This window comes from Mustela putorius, unplaced genomic scaffold (genome assembly GCF_011764305.1).
Source record: "Mustela putorius furo isolate JIRA1106 unplaced genomic scaffold, ASM1176430v1.1 tig00000640_pilon_pilon_pilon, whole genome shotgun sequence".
Classification (NCBI taxonomy): domain Eukaryota; kingdom Metazoa; phylum Chordata; class Mammalia; order Carnivora; family Mustelidae; genus Mustela; species Mustela putorius.
The window spans coordinates 8,042,572-8,056,891 of record NW_025421432.1 but is presented as its reverse complement, the minus strand read 5'-3'; the positions used below and the strand labels follow the sequence as shown (position 1 = coordinate 8,056,891).

The 14,320-nt window shown below is 43.8% G+C and overlaps 1 protein-coding gene across 6 annotated transcripts in view; it reads left to right on the top strand.

The window, feature by feature from the left end:
- POC1B (POC1 centriolar protein B) overlaps window positions 1-14,320 on the top strand; it is a 97,356-nt gene that overhangs the window by 20,314 nt on the left and 62,722 nt on the right. For 5 of the 6 annotated variants that reach the window (XM_045082977.1, XM_045082973.1, XM_004748566.3 and 2 more), the window contains 2 exons: window positions 1,666-1,837; window positions 6,300-6,479. In XM_045082977.1, coding sequence (XP_044938912.1) covers window positions 1,666-1,837; window positions 6,300-6,479 — 352 coding nt within the window. The remainder of the gene's footprint in view (window positions 1-1,665; window positions 1,838-6,299; window positions 6,480-14,320) is intronic. The other variant, XM_045082974.1, reaches the window with a different exon arrangement.

Here is a 14,320-nt window from a genome sequence, read left to right as displayed (position 1 = left end):
ATACGAAGAACATAATGTGCTTGCCAGTGGGGGAGTGGGCACATTAGATAAAGAGAGGTTGGAGCTACAGAAAATAGAATGAATCATTTGTAAAAGTCGTCTGAGCATGTATATTATTATTATTATTGATCTGTCTCCTCTATGATGTTGCGATTTCTTGAGATTAGGGATTGTGTCTTATTTCTTTTTGTAGATCTTATTTGCGGCATAATACTTTACATTCGAACAGGGTCCTTAGTATGATGCGTGTGATAATACATTGTTTTCCCTATTTTGTCTATATTAGCTCCAGATCATTCAGATTCTAATATAAATATTTAATAATCTTACGAATTGAGGTGGAACATGAGCTTTTTGTATTTTTTTAAAAAGGGGTTAGTATACAGCATTATAGCCTGAAACTTTAAAATTCACTTTAACTATTTTATATGGGAGCAACGCATAGGCCAAGTCCAGGCAAATGTTATCTATGGCTCAAGAAAGTAGAAGGTTTTCAGTGACTTTGTATTCTCTTCTAACAGCAATAGTAGTTGAATTTCACGTTTATAAAGTTGCATTTTTTTCTAGAATTCTGCAGTCTAGACAGTACTTCTCATTGATCTGGTTCCTATTATTGGTGCAATTTGGGGGCTACATGTATATATAAAATTTGATTTGGGACAAGAGTTAGATTGATCTTTCATTTATTTATTTGTTCATTCTTTGTCTGAGGCATTTATTTCCACTATTGGTTGCATTTGTTTTTATTTTCTTAAAGCCTTAAGCTATGGCTTAACATACACGATTCTTTGATTAATTGTAGAATGTCATACCAGAGCAGAAAGAGACTTTCAAGATCACCTTATCCATCTATAAAAGAAATTACGGGGTCAGTTAACAGAATGGGAACACTGTTGGTAGATTCAATTATTATAAGTGATCAGCTTCCTGAAGTTGATAGTGTTACGGGCATATAAGAGAGTATCCTTATTCTTAGAAAAACACAATGAAATATTTAGGAATAAACATGCCATGATGGTGTATTTACTTCCAAATGGGTCAGGGAAAGGAAAGTGTGTGTGTGTGTGTGTGTGTGTGTGTGTACAAGCTCACTTGCATATGGAGAGAAAGAGGGAGCACAAATGAGCAAAGAGTCAATTATAAACCAAATGGAGAATAATATTAACAACAGGTAGATCTGGCAAAGGGTATATTAATCTTCTTTACACTGTTATGTGTTTCCTCGTAAGTGTGAAATTCTCTCCATCTAAACAGTTTTAAATACTCATCTCAGCCAGCCCTCTCAGGAAAAGCATTCAGTCTCTGTGACACAGAGGTTATGTAACTTTCCCAGTCACCCCGAGAGTTAGAGATGGAACCTCTCCGAGTCCCGCGGGCCATGTTACGCTGTGCTGCCACCTTCTAGTAACTTGTCATCGCGCTCCAACCAGATGCAAGGGCCAGTAATCTCGACTTGAGGTTTCATCGGACGCAGCCAAACTTGCACAATAATGATGTAGCTCTGGGTGACTTTTAAAAATACTTTTTCCATCATCTGGTCAGCCCTACAACCCCCAGCCCCTGTGTTACCTGGACATCTTGTCACTAGATATGCTGCCCGCTGTAATGAGACATGCCTACATTTGCATATTAATAGTCATGGTTTGTTCTTCTCTCTCCTGATAGCTACTGCTTCTTGGGATACGTTTCTCATGCTATGGAATTGCAAGCCACAAGCCAGAGCTTTCAGATTTGTGGGTCACAAGGATGTTGTAACCAGCGTGCAGTTTTCCCCACATGGAAACTTACTGGCCTCTGCTTCACGGGACAGAACTGTCAGACTGTGGATTCCTGATAAGTAAGAGAAATAAAGAAGTACCTGATGTGCTCTGGATTTAGGAATGTGAACGAAAATGAGCCTGGCCTTTCCTTCTGCACTTCTTGAGAATGCCGGCGCTCCCAGTATGTGCACCGCACCTAGTCTGAGTCACGTGCAGACGTGGTGCCCTTGTCGTAAAGTTGGCAGACTACCTCATATTGTTTTTTCCCCATTTTAAACTCATAATTATCTCTTCTTTTTGAAATCTATGTCTAACCATGGAAATATACTTAAGGTTTGTTTTTTGGTCTTTTTTTTTTTTTGACAGGGACCTGGTTGTCTGTCCCTTTATAAATCTATTGTAAACTTCAGACTGTCTCGCCAGAGAGACACATATTGACATTATAACTGAGATTTCATAGTTTATTAGCCTACTATCACCCATTTGTGGATTTTTGGGGGGCCTTTGGATATCTGTTAATCCCTGTTGCAGAACTGACTTTTGGTGCATATCATATTATTGGGCTCCGGAGTTTTCTGGCTAAAGAAAGTTTCTGACAAATATATAAATCACTGTGTTTGTGTAAAGTCCTATTCTAGTCTAACAAATCCCTCTTTAAGAGGCTTTTAAAATCCTAGCTGATAGCTTATCTATTTTAAGCAATTATTGAGCCATGTTTTTTTAAAAAAAAGTCTTTGAACTCTTTTTTTGAACTCTTTTAATTATATGTTTTCAAACACACATGAAAACAGAAGGAGTAGCACAGTGATCCCGCCCCCCCATATTCCTCCACCACGCCCAGCAGCTTTCGGTGTCAGCATTTATCAGTGGTTTCACCCATGCCCCCGCTCGCTCTCTCTCCCTCTCTCTTTTTTAGCGAGAGTATTTTTAGAACAAATCCCACACACCATTTCCCGCCATAAATAAGAGTTTGAGCATTTGCCTTGGCGCTGCTGTGGCAGGACGGGATTTGTGGTGCGTGACTGAGCAGTCCCAGGCACCCCCACATGGACGTTCGCAGGGCATTTTCCTGCCAGGAGGCACTTTGTTTTCACCACCACCCAGGGAAACTCCGTGCTGAGAAACTGCACATCACCCTGATGGTGAAAACTACCCGAGAGAACCTGCGTGTTCTCTTGACGCTGTGGGTGGCAGGGTGCAGGGTAGCTGCGGGGGCGGGAGACTGGCTCGGAGTCCAAAAGGGAGAGTGTTTTCTAAAATCCTTAACTTTGGGGATTTAAGGCCAGTGGTTGTACTTTCTTCAGCACGACACCGCTCCCGTCTCCCACTACTAATTCAAGGAGTTCTCAGTGAATAAGCGCCCTACAAGGGTAGAAATGCTTACCACGCACGGCCGTTAGTTGGTACGGGCTGATAAAGTGCCGCAGTTCAGCCTGGGTAGATGTCTCTGGTTCCTCTTTCTACATCATATCCTCGTGGGCCAGCGAAATCGTGGGTCATGGCAGTGAGATGGAGACTGATTGCTCTGTATTGCTGTATAATCATCCTCAAAACTTAGCCGAACACAGTAACTGTCCTTTCCCATAATGTGTGGGTTATCTGGATGGTTCTTCTGCCCCATTTGACGTTAGCTATTACTCAGTTTCACTAGGCCAGGGGGTCCTGCACCCCACTCACACCTGTGGCCTGTGCCAGCTGTTGGCCAGGGCTCCGTGGTCCTCCGTATGCCCTCTCTGCGCCCAGATAAGGACTTCCCTACAGCCTGGCAGCTGTGTTCTAGGACAGTAAAAATGAAAGCGGCTAGGCCTTTGAAGGGCGAGGTCTGACACTGCCACAGTGTCACTTTTGTATCATTCTGCTGGTCAGCATAGGTCACAGCCAGCCCAGATGTGAAGGAGGAAAAATGGGCAGATTCCACCTTGTGTGGGGGGTGCTGCGTGTGGTGCAGTGATGAGAGGGAGTAGGCAGGGGCCGCACTTGCAAACAGCACACCTGGTCACTGGCAGGCCAGGGGAAGATAGTAGGACCAAGCACGGAGGCAGTTCTGGCCCAGAGGCCATCACCATGGGCAGTCACGAGAATGTGGGCAGAAAGGGGACGTAAATGTGTGTGGGCACAGAACCAGTGTCAAGGCAAGGTGAGGACCGATGGAGCCGTTAAGCAGCAGCACAAACAAGGCACTCCTACAGTGGTTTCTTACAGGCTTCCTGTTGAGACCAGGTCCAGGGGTCACAGCAGACGAGAGCCAAGAGGCGGGCCCTTTAGAAAGACGTCCAGCCAGATAGCCTGATGGAGTGTGGAGCGTAGAACTAATGATCAGGGCGGATTTGAATGATTCCAACTGTCTCCTGGCTTCCTGGTCATAGCGGATGCCAGTCTAGTCTTTGTCTTTTCTGTGCTGTATTCTTTGTTGTTTGTTTTGTTTTGTTTTGTTTTGTTTTAAGATTTTACTTATTTATTTGACAGACAGAGATCACAAGTAGGCAGAGAGGCAGGCGGGGGCGGGGGGGGCGGGGAGCAGGCTCCCCGCCGAGCAGAGAGCCCAATGCCAGGCTCAATCCTAGGACCCTGAGATCATGACCTGAGCTGAAGGTAGTGGCCCAACCCACTGAGCCACCCAGGCACCCCTCTAGGCTATATTCTTGAATTCGGGCCAAACTATACTCCTAACTGCCACCCATAGAACTTTCCCTTGAAATTCCACTGGACTAGAGCCTGAATGCTCCTTCCTATTTAAAAAAATATATATCAATTTTAGTTTTTCCTGGTATAATATCATGTATCAGGTGATGGAGCTTTATTACAAAGTCACTTTACATTCTACAGACCACTGGAAGGATAAGCCAGGATGGATCTAAGAACCTTAAGTAGTGAGTCTTCCCAGTGCAATTGAACAAAGTGTATTGAGCTCTTTTTATATGCCTGATATTTTGCTAGATGCTGATCTTATAGGGATGAATAAATCATCATTCCTGTCCTCAAAAAAAAAAAAAACTACAAAAAAACACCCCCAAACTTGGGGCTTCATACAAGAGAAACAGGTCTATTTTTTTTTTTAAGTACTGTATAATGTAATACGTAAAATAGATACAGCAGACAGGGAGCAGTTAAGCCTGCCTGGGTCGGTCAAGGCGGTGAGGGGTGCGTGGGGGGAGTGTTTGAGTGGAGGAAGTAATCCATGCTGAGAAAAAGCAGCGAGTGCAAAGCCAGAGGTGTATTTGAAGCTCGGGGATTGTTCTGAGTCCAAAGTTCAGTGTTGGAGCAGGATGCCTTGCTGAAGAGCTTGGGCATTGTGCCTTTTCTTGGAGCACAGCCAGTGACACGTTTATGCTAAGATTTACATGCACAGAATGGCACTTTTAGGGAGGTAATAAGCACCGTATGTTGGGGACTAGAGGGGGATAGCAGATTAGAGCAGGGAAACCAGTTAAGAAGCTTTTGCGATAATCTCGGTGAAGGATATGGAAGGTGTATCTCCCTTAATGTGAGCGTAGCTGGGATAGAAAGAAGAGGTCCTGAAAGGATATTTGGGCAGTGATAGCAAGATCACTGTCAGTAGATCCATTTGTTGGCCTACTGAGTGTGGGAAGAGAAGGGGAGCCGTTGAGTATGACTTCTCCCTCTACAAATTCTGTCGCCTGCTGTTTTTCAAACAGTTACATATAAATGACTTTCTGAATGGAAAGACACTTGGAGGTGTCTTGGGAACTTTAGAATGCTACCACAAAGTAGTATTTCCCCAGTGCCACCTTGGAACTCCAGCTCTCTCTGCTAGCCTGCTCCTAACTATTTTAAAGTTTTTTTGTTTTTTTTTTTTTTTCCTGGTGCTTCTCCTTAAATAGCACACATCATTTTCTCCATCTCTTCTTTTCCTGTTCTCTTTTGCTCACCCTAGTCAAGAAAAAGAAGCAGCATCTGAAATTCCAGTGTTGAGAACTGTGTTATTACCATTTGTCATTTGTTTTGCTTATGAGCATAAGATTGGGCCTGGCCTGAGCATGGCCTTGGATATACCCCAGGGGTCTCAGTTCTCATTGCTGGTGGGTGCAAACACAAGTGGAAACAGGAAAGTCAGATCACCTAGAGCTACGTTCTGGAGAGGGGAAAATGGCATAGGGGCCATCTCTTCCCTCCCAACCCGAACTGCCAGTCCACACGTGACCTTAGTCCGAAAGCACTTCCTTGGAGCTATTCATTTAACCTGTCTTAGCTTTTCTAGGTTGCAGGTTCTTTAAACTATTTTGCTCTTTCTAGAGGAAGAACAGTAACTTAAAATTCATGGTCGAGATTTGTTCAAAATATTATTCTCTAGCTTCCAGTTAAAACAGCAACTGCATTTCTGGGTGGGACCACCAGGGTCTTTCCTGTTAAGTATCAGTTGTGACTCTAATACAACCAGCTATAAAGAGTGTTGATGAAGAAACTTCTCACACTTTTCTTAATTTTTTAAAATTTTCATATATTTCAAAGTCTGTATGCTGGTTAGATGTTGATAATATTGAAACCCAGAGTTAGAAATATTGAACTGTTTATTTCCAGGAGAGGGAAATCCTCCGAATTTAAAGCTCATACAGCTCCCGTTCGAAGTGTAGACTTCTCAGCCGATGGCCAGTTTCTAGCTACAGCCTCTGAAGACAAATCCATCAAAGTATGGAACATGTTTCGCCAGCGTTTCTTGTATTCCTTGTACCGACATACGCACTGGGTGCGCTGTGCCAAGTAAGTATGAAGTTTCGTCGTAAGGTTTCCACATTTTTTTCCCTGCTGTAGTTCATGTATACCCTCCCCTCTCCAACCCCCAGAAAAGGGGATTGAGGACAAATTCATTCATTCATTCATTCAGTAAATATTTATTGTGTGTCTGCTATGATGTGCTGGGAAGAATAGGAAACAAAACAGTCAGAACCTCTCGCTGTCATGAAGCTGATATTCTAGAAAGGGGAGACAAACAACAAACAGGTAGGAAAATGGATTGGAAGGGGGGGGCTGCAGTTTTAAACAGGGTGTTCAGAGACTGCGTAACAAAAAGGGTGGCCTTTGAGCTGAGACCTAATAGAAGGGGAGGGGGCAAGGCTTGAATATATTTGGGAAAGGAAATGTCCTGGATACAGGAAACCAGTACAGAAGCCCTGGGGTGGGAGCCTGGGGGCTGTTCGAGGACCAGCAAGAAGGCTGGTGTGGAGCAGAGTGTGGGGAAGGAATTGGAGAGGCCCCAAGGGAAGCTTCAGCCAGGTTGGGAACAGCTGACAGGCACTGAGTGAGGCGAGATGCCCCTGGAGCGCATTTCATCCCCCTGACCAATGTGTTGTAGGGTTGTTCTGATTTCTGTGTGGAAAATGGACTGTCAAAGTCAGGGCGGAAGCAGGGAGTGTTGCTAGGAGGTTATATGTAGTGGTTCACATCCAGGCTTGGACCAGAGTGGTGGCAGTGGAGACTTCAAGAAGTGGCTGGAGTCTAGACATAGCTTGAAGGGATAAGCAACGCTACTTGCTGTCACATAGGATGTGAGAGACAAAGAGAGGAACTAAGAATGACCACAGTCTTTCTCAGTAGTTTATTGGGACAAGTGCTATTGTAGGTGTCCCTTTCTGTTCTTAAGAACAGAAAGTACTTAAGAAACACACTGCTGAAGTACTTAAAATATTTCCCCAGCTGCCATGGGAAGATAGGGCTATTACTGTTTTATTTTCCCAGTTTTACAGATAGGGGAACTGAGTTTCAGAGTTAAAATTAGCACTCATCTACTTGAAAGTGATAGAAACCCAAATAAACTATTTTTTTTCCTCTCAAGGTGGTTAATTAGCTGATGTTTGATAACATTGGAGTGAAGACAGGGAACACTAGAAGCAGGGACTCCAACGCCTCCAGTGGCTCTGTAGGCCTCCCTACATGCCGGCTCTATTCTCTCAAACACCCCGCTGCTGAGGTCACTGCCAGCTCTTGGCAAAGTCCTCACAGCTCTGTGACTGGACAAGAAAAGCTCCTCCTAACACCAGTTAGAAAAGTGCCAGGGGCAGCTCTCAGCTTGGATCCCGTGCCCATCCCTTCAGGCAGTGAGACACTGGTTGCGTCAGGTTAGGCAGGCGCCCGATGAGACCAGTGACCCTGGCTGGCTGAGGGGTGAGAGTACATACCAACCATGCATTCTGGTGGTGGAGAGAGAGGACAGCTCGCCAAAGGAGGGGGCTAGCATAGTCATGGCCTTTAGGGGACAATGTGTGAAGCTTGCAGCCAGCAGACTTGGTGCACGCTGGAGGAAACAAGGTGTGACGGCATCTCCAGCCAGGATATGGGGCAGGGGGAGCCCAGCCCTGTCTGTCTCGCCTTACATCCCGCGTTCCTGTTAGCATGCTCTCCGTAGAACATTATCATTCAGGTGTTGATTATAATCTAGGGTAATGAATCTAAGGAAAATAAAAATAAGGTCATACTTTTAGTCAATAGTTTGTTTTTGTTTTTGTTTTTTTTCCCTTCAAAGGTCTCCAGTACTTTTGGCTCTGGCCATCTCAGTCTTCTTTCTGTATATGCCAGAGAGCTGTGTGGTCAAGAACCTGACCTTGCTTAGTGCACATCTGGCAGGTCTAGACTGAGTTTCCTGCAGCCAAGGTATTAATGGGATGATGGTGGCTGACGTACTTTTGTATTCCTACAACAAAAAGAAATCCTATCAAGCTGTTCAGATAAGACAAAATTTTTCCTGTAGTAAATTCTAGGAGGTATTATTCCTTGCCCTTGTCCTGAATCATCTAGTATAATATACATGCAGAAGAAAAGTTATTGCTAATACAAGACAGAAGCACTTAGGAAATGTTGAAAGGTCACCAATAATGTAAAAATCTGGTTTTCAGAATATTCCTTTAATGAGCATAGCCCTGCTATGCACTGCACATCTGTGCTGCGTGTTAGGTAGGTAGAGATCCACAGTCTGGGCCTCAGGGAGCTTTTATATTCTATAGTTCAATAGGAAAAATGGATACAAATTATACTTTTAAAAATTATAAACTCAATGTACCCTGTGGGAAGGTGATGCACAGGTGATAAGGGAGTGGGCAGTGGGGCACTGCACTAGACCTGCACGAGGAGAAGCCGGGGAGGCATTTCAGGCCCAGCACCGACAGACGGGCAGGAGAAGAGGCAGCAGCGTCTTGTCAGATGGGGAAGGGTGGCAAGCCATTCACAGTGGAAATCAGCCAGAGGACGCCCTGTGGCCTGGGGAAAGGTTTTGTGCTCTGGGAACATGAATTATTCAGCTGTTGCCAGGTGTGAGGAGTGAAATGACAAGTGGGGAGGAGGGGGGAGAGCTGGGGAAGGCTCATTGTCATGGATGTCATGAAAAAGACTTTGGACTTCATCCTCCCGGTGACTCCGAGATACTAGAGAGCTTGGAATGGGGAGGAAGCCTGATCTTTCCGGAGCTCTCGGCTAATTGGTCTTACATCCCACAGCACCCTTGCTTTAGAGCGTTGGCATGAGCCAGGCCAAGACTCATAGGCCTCCCTGTGCCGCATCATTACTCTTCAGCAAGTCAGTCTACGCTCTCAGCCCAGTGGGAGGTGAGGGTAATGGGGCATCTCAAATAGACTGTTGTGGGGATGAGAGAGACTGTGCAGGGCTGAGTGATGCCAAAAGCCTGCCATTCCTCCGCCTGGACAGCACTGGTTAGGGAGAGACTTAGGCATTGGGGAAGAGCCCCGAAAAACATTCTCCCTCATCAGTTAGAGAGGAGGAGGTGATGGTTGAACCCTCCTTGTCTGTCTGCCTAGCATCTGTTCTGTTTTCTGGAGATGGTGCCAAGTTTTCCCCGAGGAACCAGTGCTCCCCCGCAGTCCCTCATGTGATGTACCATGCTGGCATGGCCTAATCTCCAGTCCCAGCGGAGGGTATTGAGCTCAGGCTTGCCGCCTGGAACAGGGCATCTCCTGCCTGCCGGAGTTAGTGAGTCTTGTTAGAACGGCAGGCCCTTGCCTTGGGATTTCTATGTCAGGCTTATTTCCTTTTTCTTTCCTTCTTTTTTTCCTTAAGTTTATTTATTTGTTTTAGTAATCCCTACACCCCAAGTGGGGCTTGAATTTATGACCCTGAGATCAAGAGTCACATACCCTTCTGACAGAACCAGCCAAGAGCCCCTTAGGCTTATTTAAACCTGCGGCTGCTGAAGGACAGTGTGGGCAAAGAGCTGACTTGGGGCATTAGACTGTGAGCTGGAGAGAGAGAACATTGCTGTCTAATTACCTCTGCGGTTTCTGGAAAGGGTCATACCTGGTTTTATGAGCATGTGTTTGCATGTGGGCATGTATGTGCGTGTGAGAAACCAGCCTTAGAAATTCTCACTTTATTTTTTAAAGGCACTTTTTATAAGATGTGATAGTGGAACAGTGTTTTGGAAAAGTGGGAGTTATTGTGGCACCCGGTGATGTATCCTCTCCACAGATTTACCTTCCTTCCCCACTCCACCCCCACCAGCTCTGCAGTCTCCATGGAGACCCTGGTGAAATGCAGATCCGGTCACAGGGCTCCTCAGGTTAAAACCACTCAGTGATTCCTTGCCCTGGCACGTCTGCTCTGCCTTGCTGTTACAACCTTGTCTTTTGTCCGTGTCACCATCCCCTTCTTGACTCTATGCAGAGTTCCCATGTGCGATGTTCTGTTATGTTCTATGCCTTTTCCACATGCTGCCTGCCCTGTCTACAATGCCCCCTAAATCCACGCTCCCTTCACAGTCCTGTTCTGCATCTCCCCCCGCAGGAGAGGTTTCTGACTCTCCCAAGCCCAGCTTATCTGAAGCCCTTTGTGCCACTGCATTGTCCCTTTGAGGAGATCTGTCTGCTTCAGCCTCTCTTCCCTGTCGGACTTTGAATTACAAGTATTTTATTCCTGTTGTATTCCCTTGACAAGCACTGTTCTAAATTCTGTAGCTACCATAGAAAGCAAACCAAAATTCCCAGTCTTGTAGAGTTCCTTCTACCAAAGGGAGGTAGACAATTTAAAAAATATGTTAGTGATACGTGCTCTGCAGAAAAATTCTCTAGGGTAACCAGATAGAGAGTGCTGGGGTTGCAGGGTGCTCTTACATCCCAGTGACAAGGCATCTCTGCTCAGGTGACCTTGCTTGAAGGCGGGAAGGCAGTGGTGGGGGAGGGGCAGGGGGCAGAGATGAGTGTTGGAAATAGAGTCTTACACAGTATGAGAAGCACCGTCATGTTAGTATGGAGTGGAGAAGGCTCAGAGGAGGTGTGTAAAAATGTAGGTTGAATGAATCAGTGAGGGGTGTGCAGGCAGCTTAGGTGGGAGTTTTCATGGGCTTCTTCAAGGAAGAGTCATTTCTGTGTATTTTTAATATCAAATAAAAGAGGACTATACATGCATGTTGTGATGGAGAATGTGTATGGGACTTCACTTTTTTTTTTCCCATTTTTTTCCCAATCCCTGTTCAGATTGATAATTTTGTATTGAGCTCACCTGCTCTTTTATAGAATGCCTTATTCTCACCTTGTCTACCTTGTTCTGAGATGGATTTCTTGTTTTCTTTTTTACCTGGCGTTTTCTTTTTAATTTATTTTTTTGAATTTCTCTTTTCAGTGTTCCAGAATTCATTGTATATGCACCGCACCCAATGCTCCATGCAATACATGCCCTCCATAATACCCACCACCAGGCTCCCCCAACCTCCCACCTGCACCCCTTCAAAACCCTCAGATTGTTTTTCAGAGCCCACAGTCTCTCATGGTTCGTCTCCCCCTCCGGTTTCCCCCAACTCCCTTCTCCTATCCATCTCCCCATGTCCTCTGTGTTATTCCTTATGCTCCACAAATAAGCGAAACCATATGGTAATTGACTCTCTCTGCTTGACTTATTTCACTCAGCAGAATCTCTTCCAGTCCCATCCATGTTGATATAAAAGTTAGGTATTCATCCTTTCTGATGGAGGCATAATACTCCATTGGAGATATTGACCATATCTTCTTTATCCATTCGTCTGTTGAAGGGCATCTTGGTTCTTTCCACCGTTGGCAACTGTGGCCATTGCTGCTATGAACATTGGATTACAGATGGCCCTTCTTTTCACTACATCAGTATCTTTGGAGTGAATGCCTACTAGTGCCATTGCAGGTCATAGGGTAGCTCTATTTTTAGTTGTTTGAGGAATCTCCATACTGTTTTCCAAAGTGGCTGCACCAACTTACATTCCCACAAACAGTGTAAGAGGGTTCTCCTTTCTCCACATCCTCTCCAACAGTTGTTGTTTATTGTCTTGTTGATTTTGGCCATTCTAACTGGTGTAAGGTGGTATCTCTATGTGGTTTTGATTTGAATCTCCTTGATGGCTAGTGATGATGAACATTTTTTCATGTGTCTGATAGCCATTCATATGTCTTCATTGGAGAAGTGTCTGTTCATGTCTTCTGCCCATTTTTGGACATGATTATCTGTTCTGTGTGTGTTGAGTTTGAGGAGTTCTTTATAGATCTTGGATATCAGCCCTTTGTCCGTATTGTCATTTGCAAATATCTTCTCCCGTTTCGTGGGTTGCCTCTTTGTTTTGTTGACTGTTTCCTTTGCTGTGCAGAAGCTTTTGATCTTGATGAAGTCCCAAAAATTCATTTTCACTTTTGTTTCCTTTGCCTTTGGAGACATATCTTGAAAGAAGTTGCTGTGGCTGATGTTGAAGAGATTACTGCCTATGTTCTTCTCTCGGATTCTGATGGATTGCTGCCTCACATTGAAGTCTTTTATCCATTTCTAGTTTATCTTTGGTATAAGAGAATGGTTGAATTTCATTCTAATATACATAGCTGTCCAGTTTTTCCAGCACCATTTATTGGAAGAGACTGTCTTTTTTCCACTGTATATTTTTTCCTGCTTTGTCGAAGATTATTTGACCATAGAGTTGAGGGTCCATATCTGGGCTCTCTACTGTGTTCCACTGGCCTGTGTGTCTGTTTTTATGCCAGTACCATGCTGTCTTGGTGATCATAGCTTTGTAGTAAAGCTTGAAGTCAGGCAATATGATGCCCCCAGTTTTGTTTTTCTTTTTCAACATTTCCTTAGCAATTCAGGGTCTCTTTGGATTCCATACAAATTTTACGATTGTTTGATCCAGCTCTTTGAAAAATGCCAGTGGAATTTTGATCAGAATGGCATTGAAAGTATAGATTGATCTAGGCAGTATAGACATTTTAACAATGTTTATTCTTCTGTTCCATGAGCATGGAATGGTCTTCCATCTTTTTGTGTCTTCTTCAGTTTCTTTTATGAGTTTTCTGTAGTTCATTCAGTACAGATCCTTTACCTCTTTGGTTAGGTTTATTCCCAGGTATCTTATGGTTCTTGGTGGTATAGTAAATGGAATCGATTCTCTAATTTCCCATTCTGTGTTTTCATTGTTAGAGTATAAGAAAGCAACTGATTTCTGTACATTGATTTTGCATCCTGACACATTACTGAATTGCTGAATGAGTTCTAGTAGTTTGGGGTGGAGTCTTTTGGGTTTTCCATATAAAGTATCATGTCATCTGCAAAGAGAGAGAATTTGACTTCTTCACTGCCAATTTGAATACCTTTTATTTCTTTTTGTTGTCTGATTGCTGTTGCTAGGACTTCTAATACTATGTTGAATAAGAGTGGTGAGAGTGGGCATCCTTGTCATATTTCTGATCTCAAAGGGAAGGCTGTCAGCTTTTTCCCATTCGCTGTGGATTTTTCATAGATAGATTTTATGAAGTTCAGGAATGTTCCCTCTATCCCTATACTTTGAAGCATTTTAATCAGGAACGGATGCTGGATTTTGTCAAATGCTTTTTCTGCATTAATTGAGAGGATGATGTGGTTCTTCTCTCTTCTCTTATTGATTTGTTCTGTCACATTGATTGACTTACGAATGTTGAACCACCCTTGCATCCCCGGGATAAATCCTACCTGGTCATGGTGGATAATCTTTTTAATATACTGTTGGATCCTATTAGCTAGGATCTTGTTGAGAATCTTAGCATCCATATTCATCAGAGATATTGGTCTGAAATTCTCCTTTTTAGTGGGTTCTTTGCCTGGTTTGGGGTTCAGGGTAATGCTGGCTTCAAAAAAGAGTCTGGAAGTTTTCCTTCTGCTTCAATTTTTTGAAACAGCTTCAGGAGAATAGGTGTTATTTCTTCTTTGAAAGTTTGGTAGAATTCCCCAGGGAATCCATCAGGTCCTAGGCTCTTGTTTTTTGGGAGGTTTTTGATCACTACTTCAATCTCATTACTAGGTATCGGTCTATTCAGGTGGTCAGTTTCTTTCTGGTTCAGTTTTGGGACTTTATAGTTTTCCAGGAATGCATCCATTTCATCTAGGTTGCTTAACTTACTGGCATATGACTGTTGATAATAATTTCTGATGACTATTTCTATTTCCTTGGTGGTAGTTGTGATCTCTCCCTTTTCATTCATAATTTTATTAATTTGGGTCTTCTCTCTTTTCTTTTGGATTAGTTTGGCCAATGGTTTATTGATCTTATTGATTCTTTCAAAAAACCAGCTTCTAGTTTCATTGATATTTTCTACTGTATCTCTGGTTTCTATCTC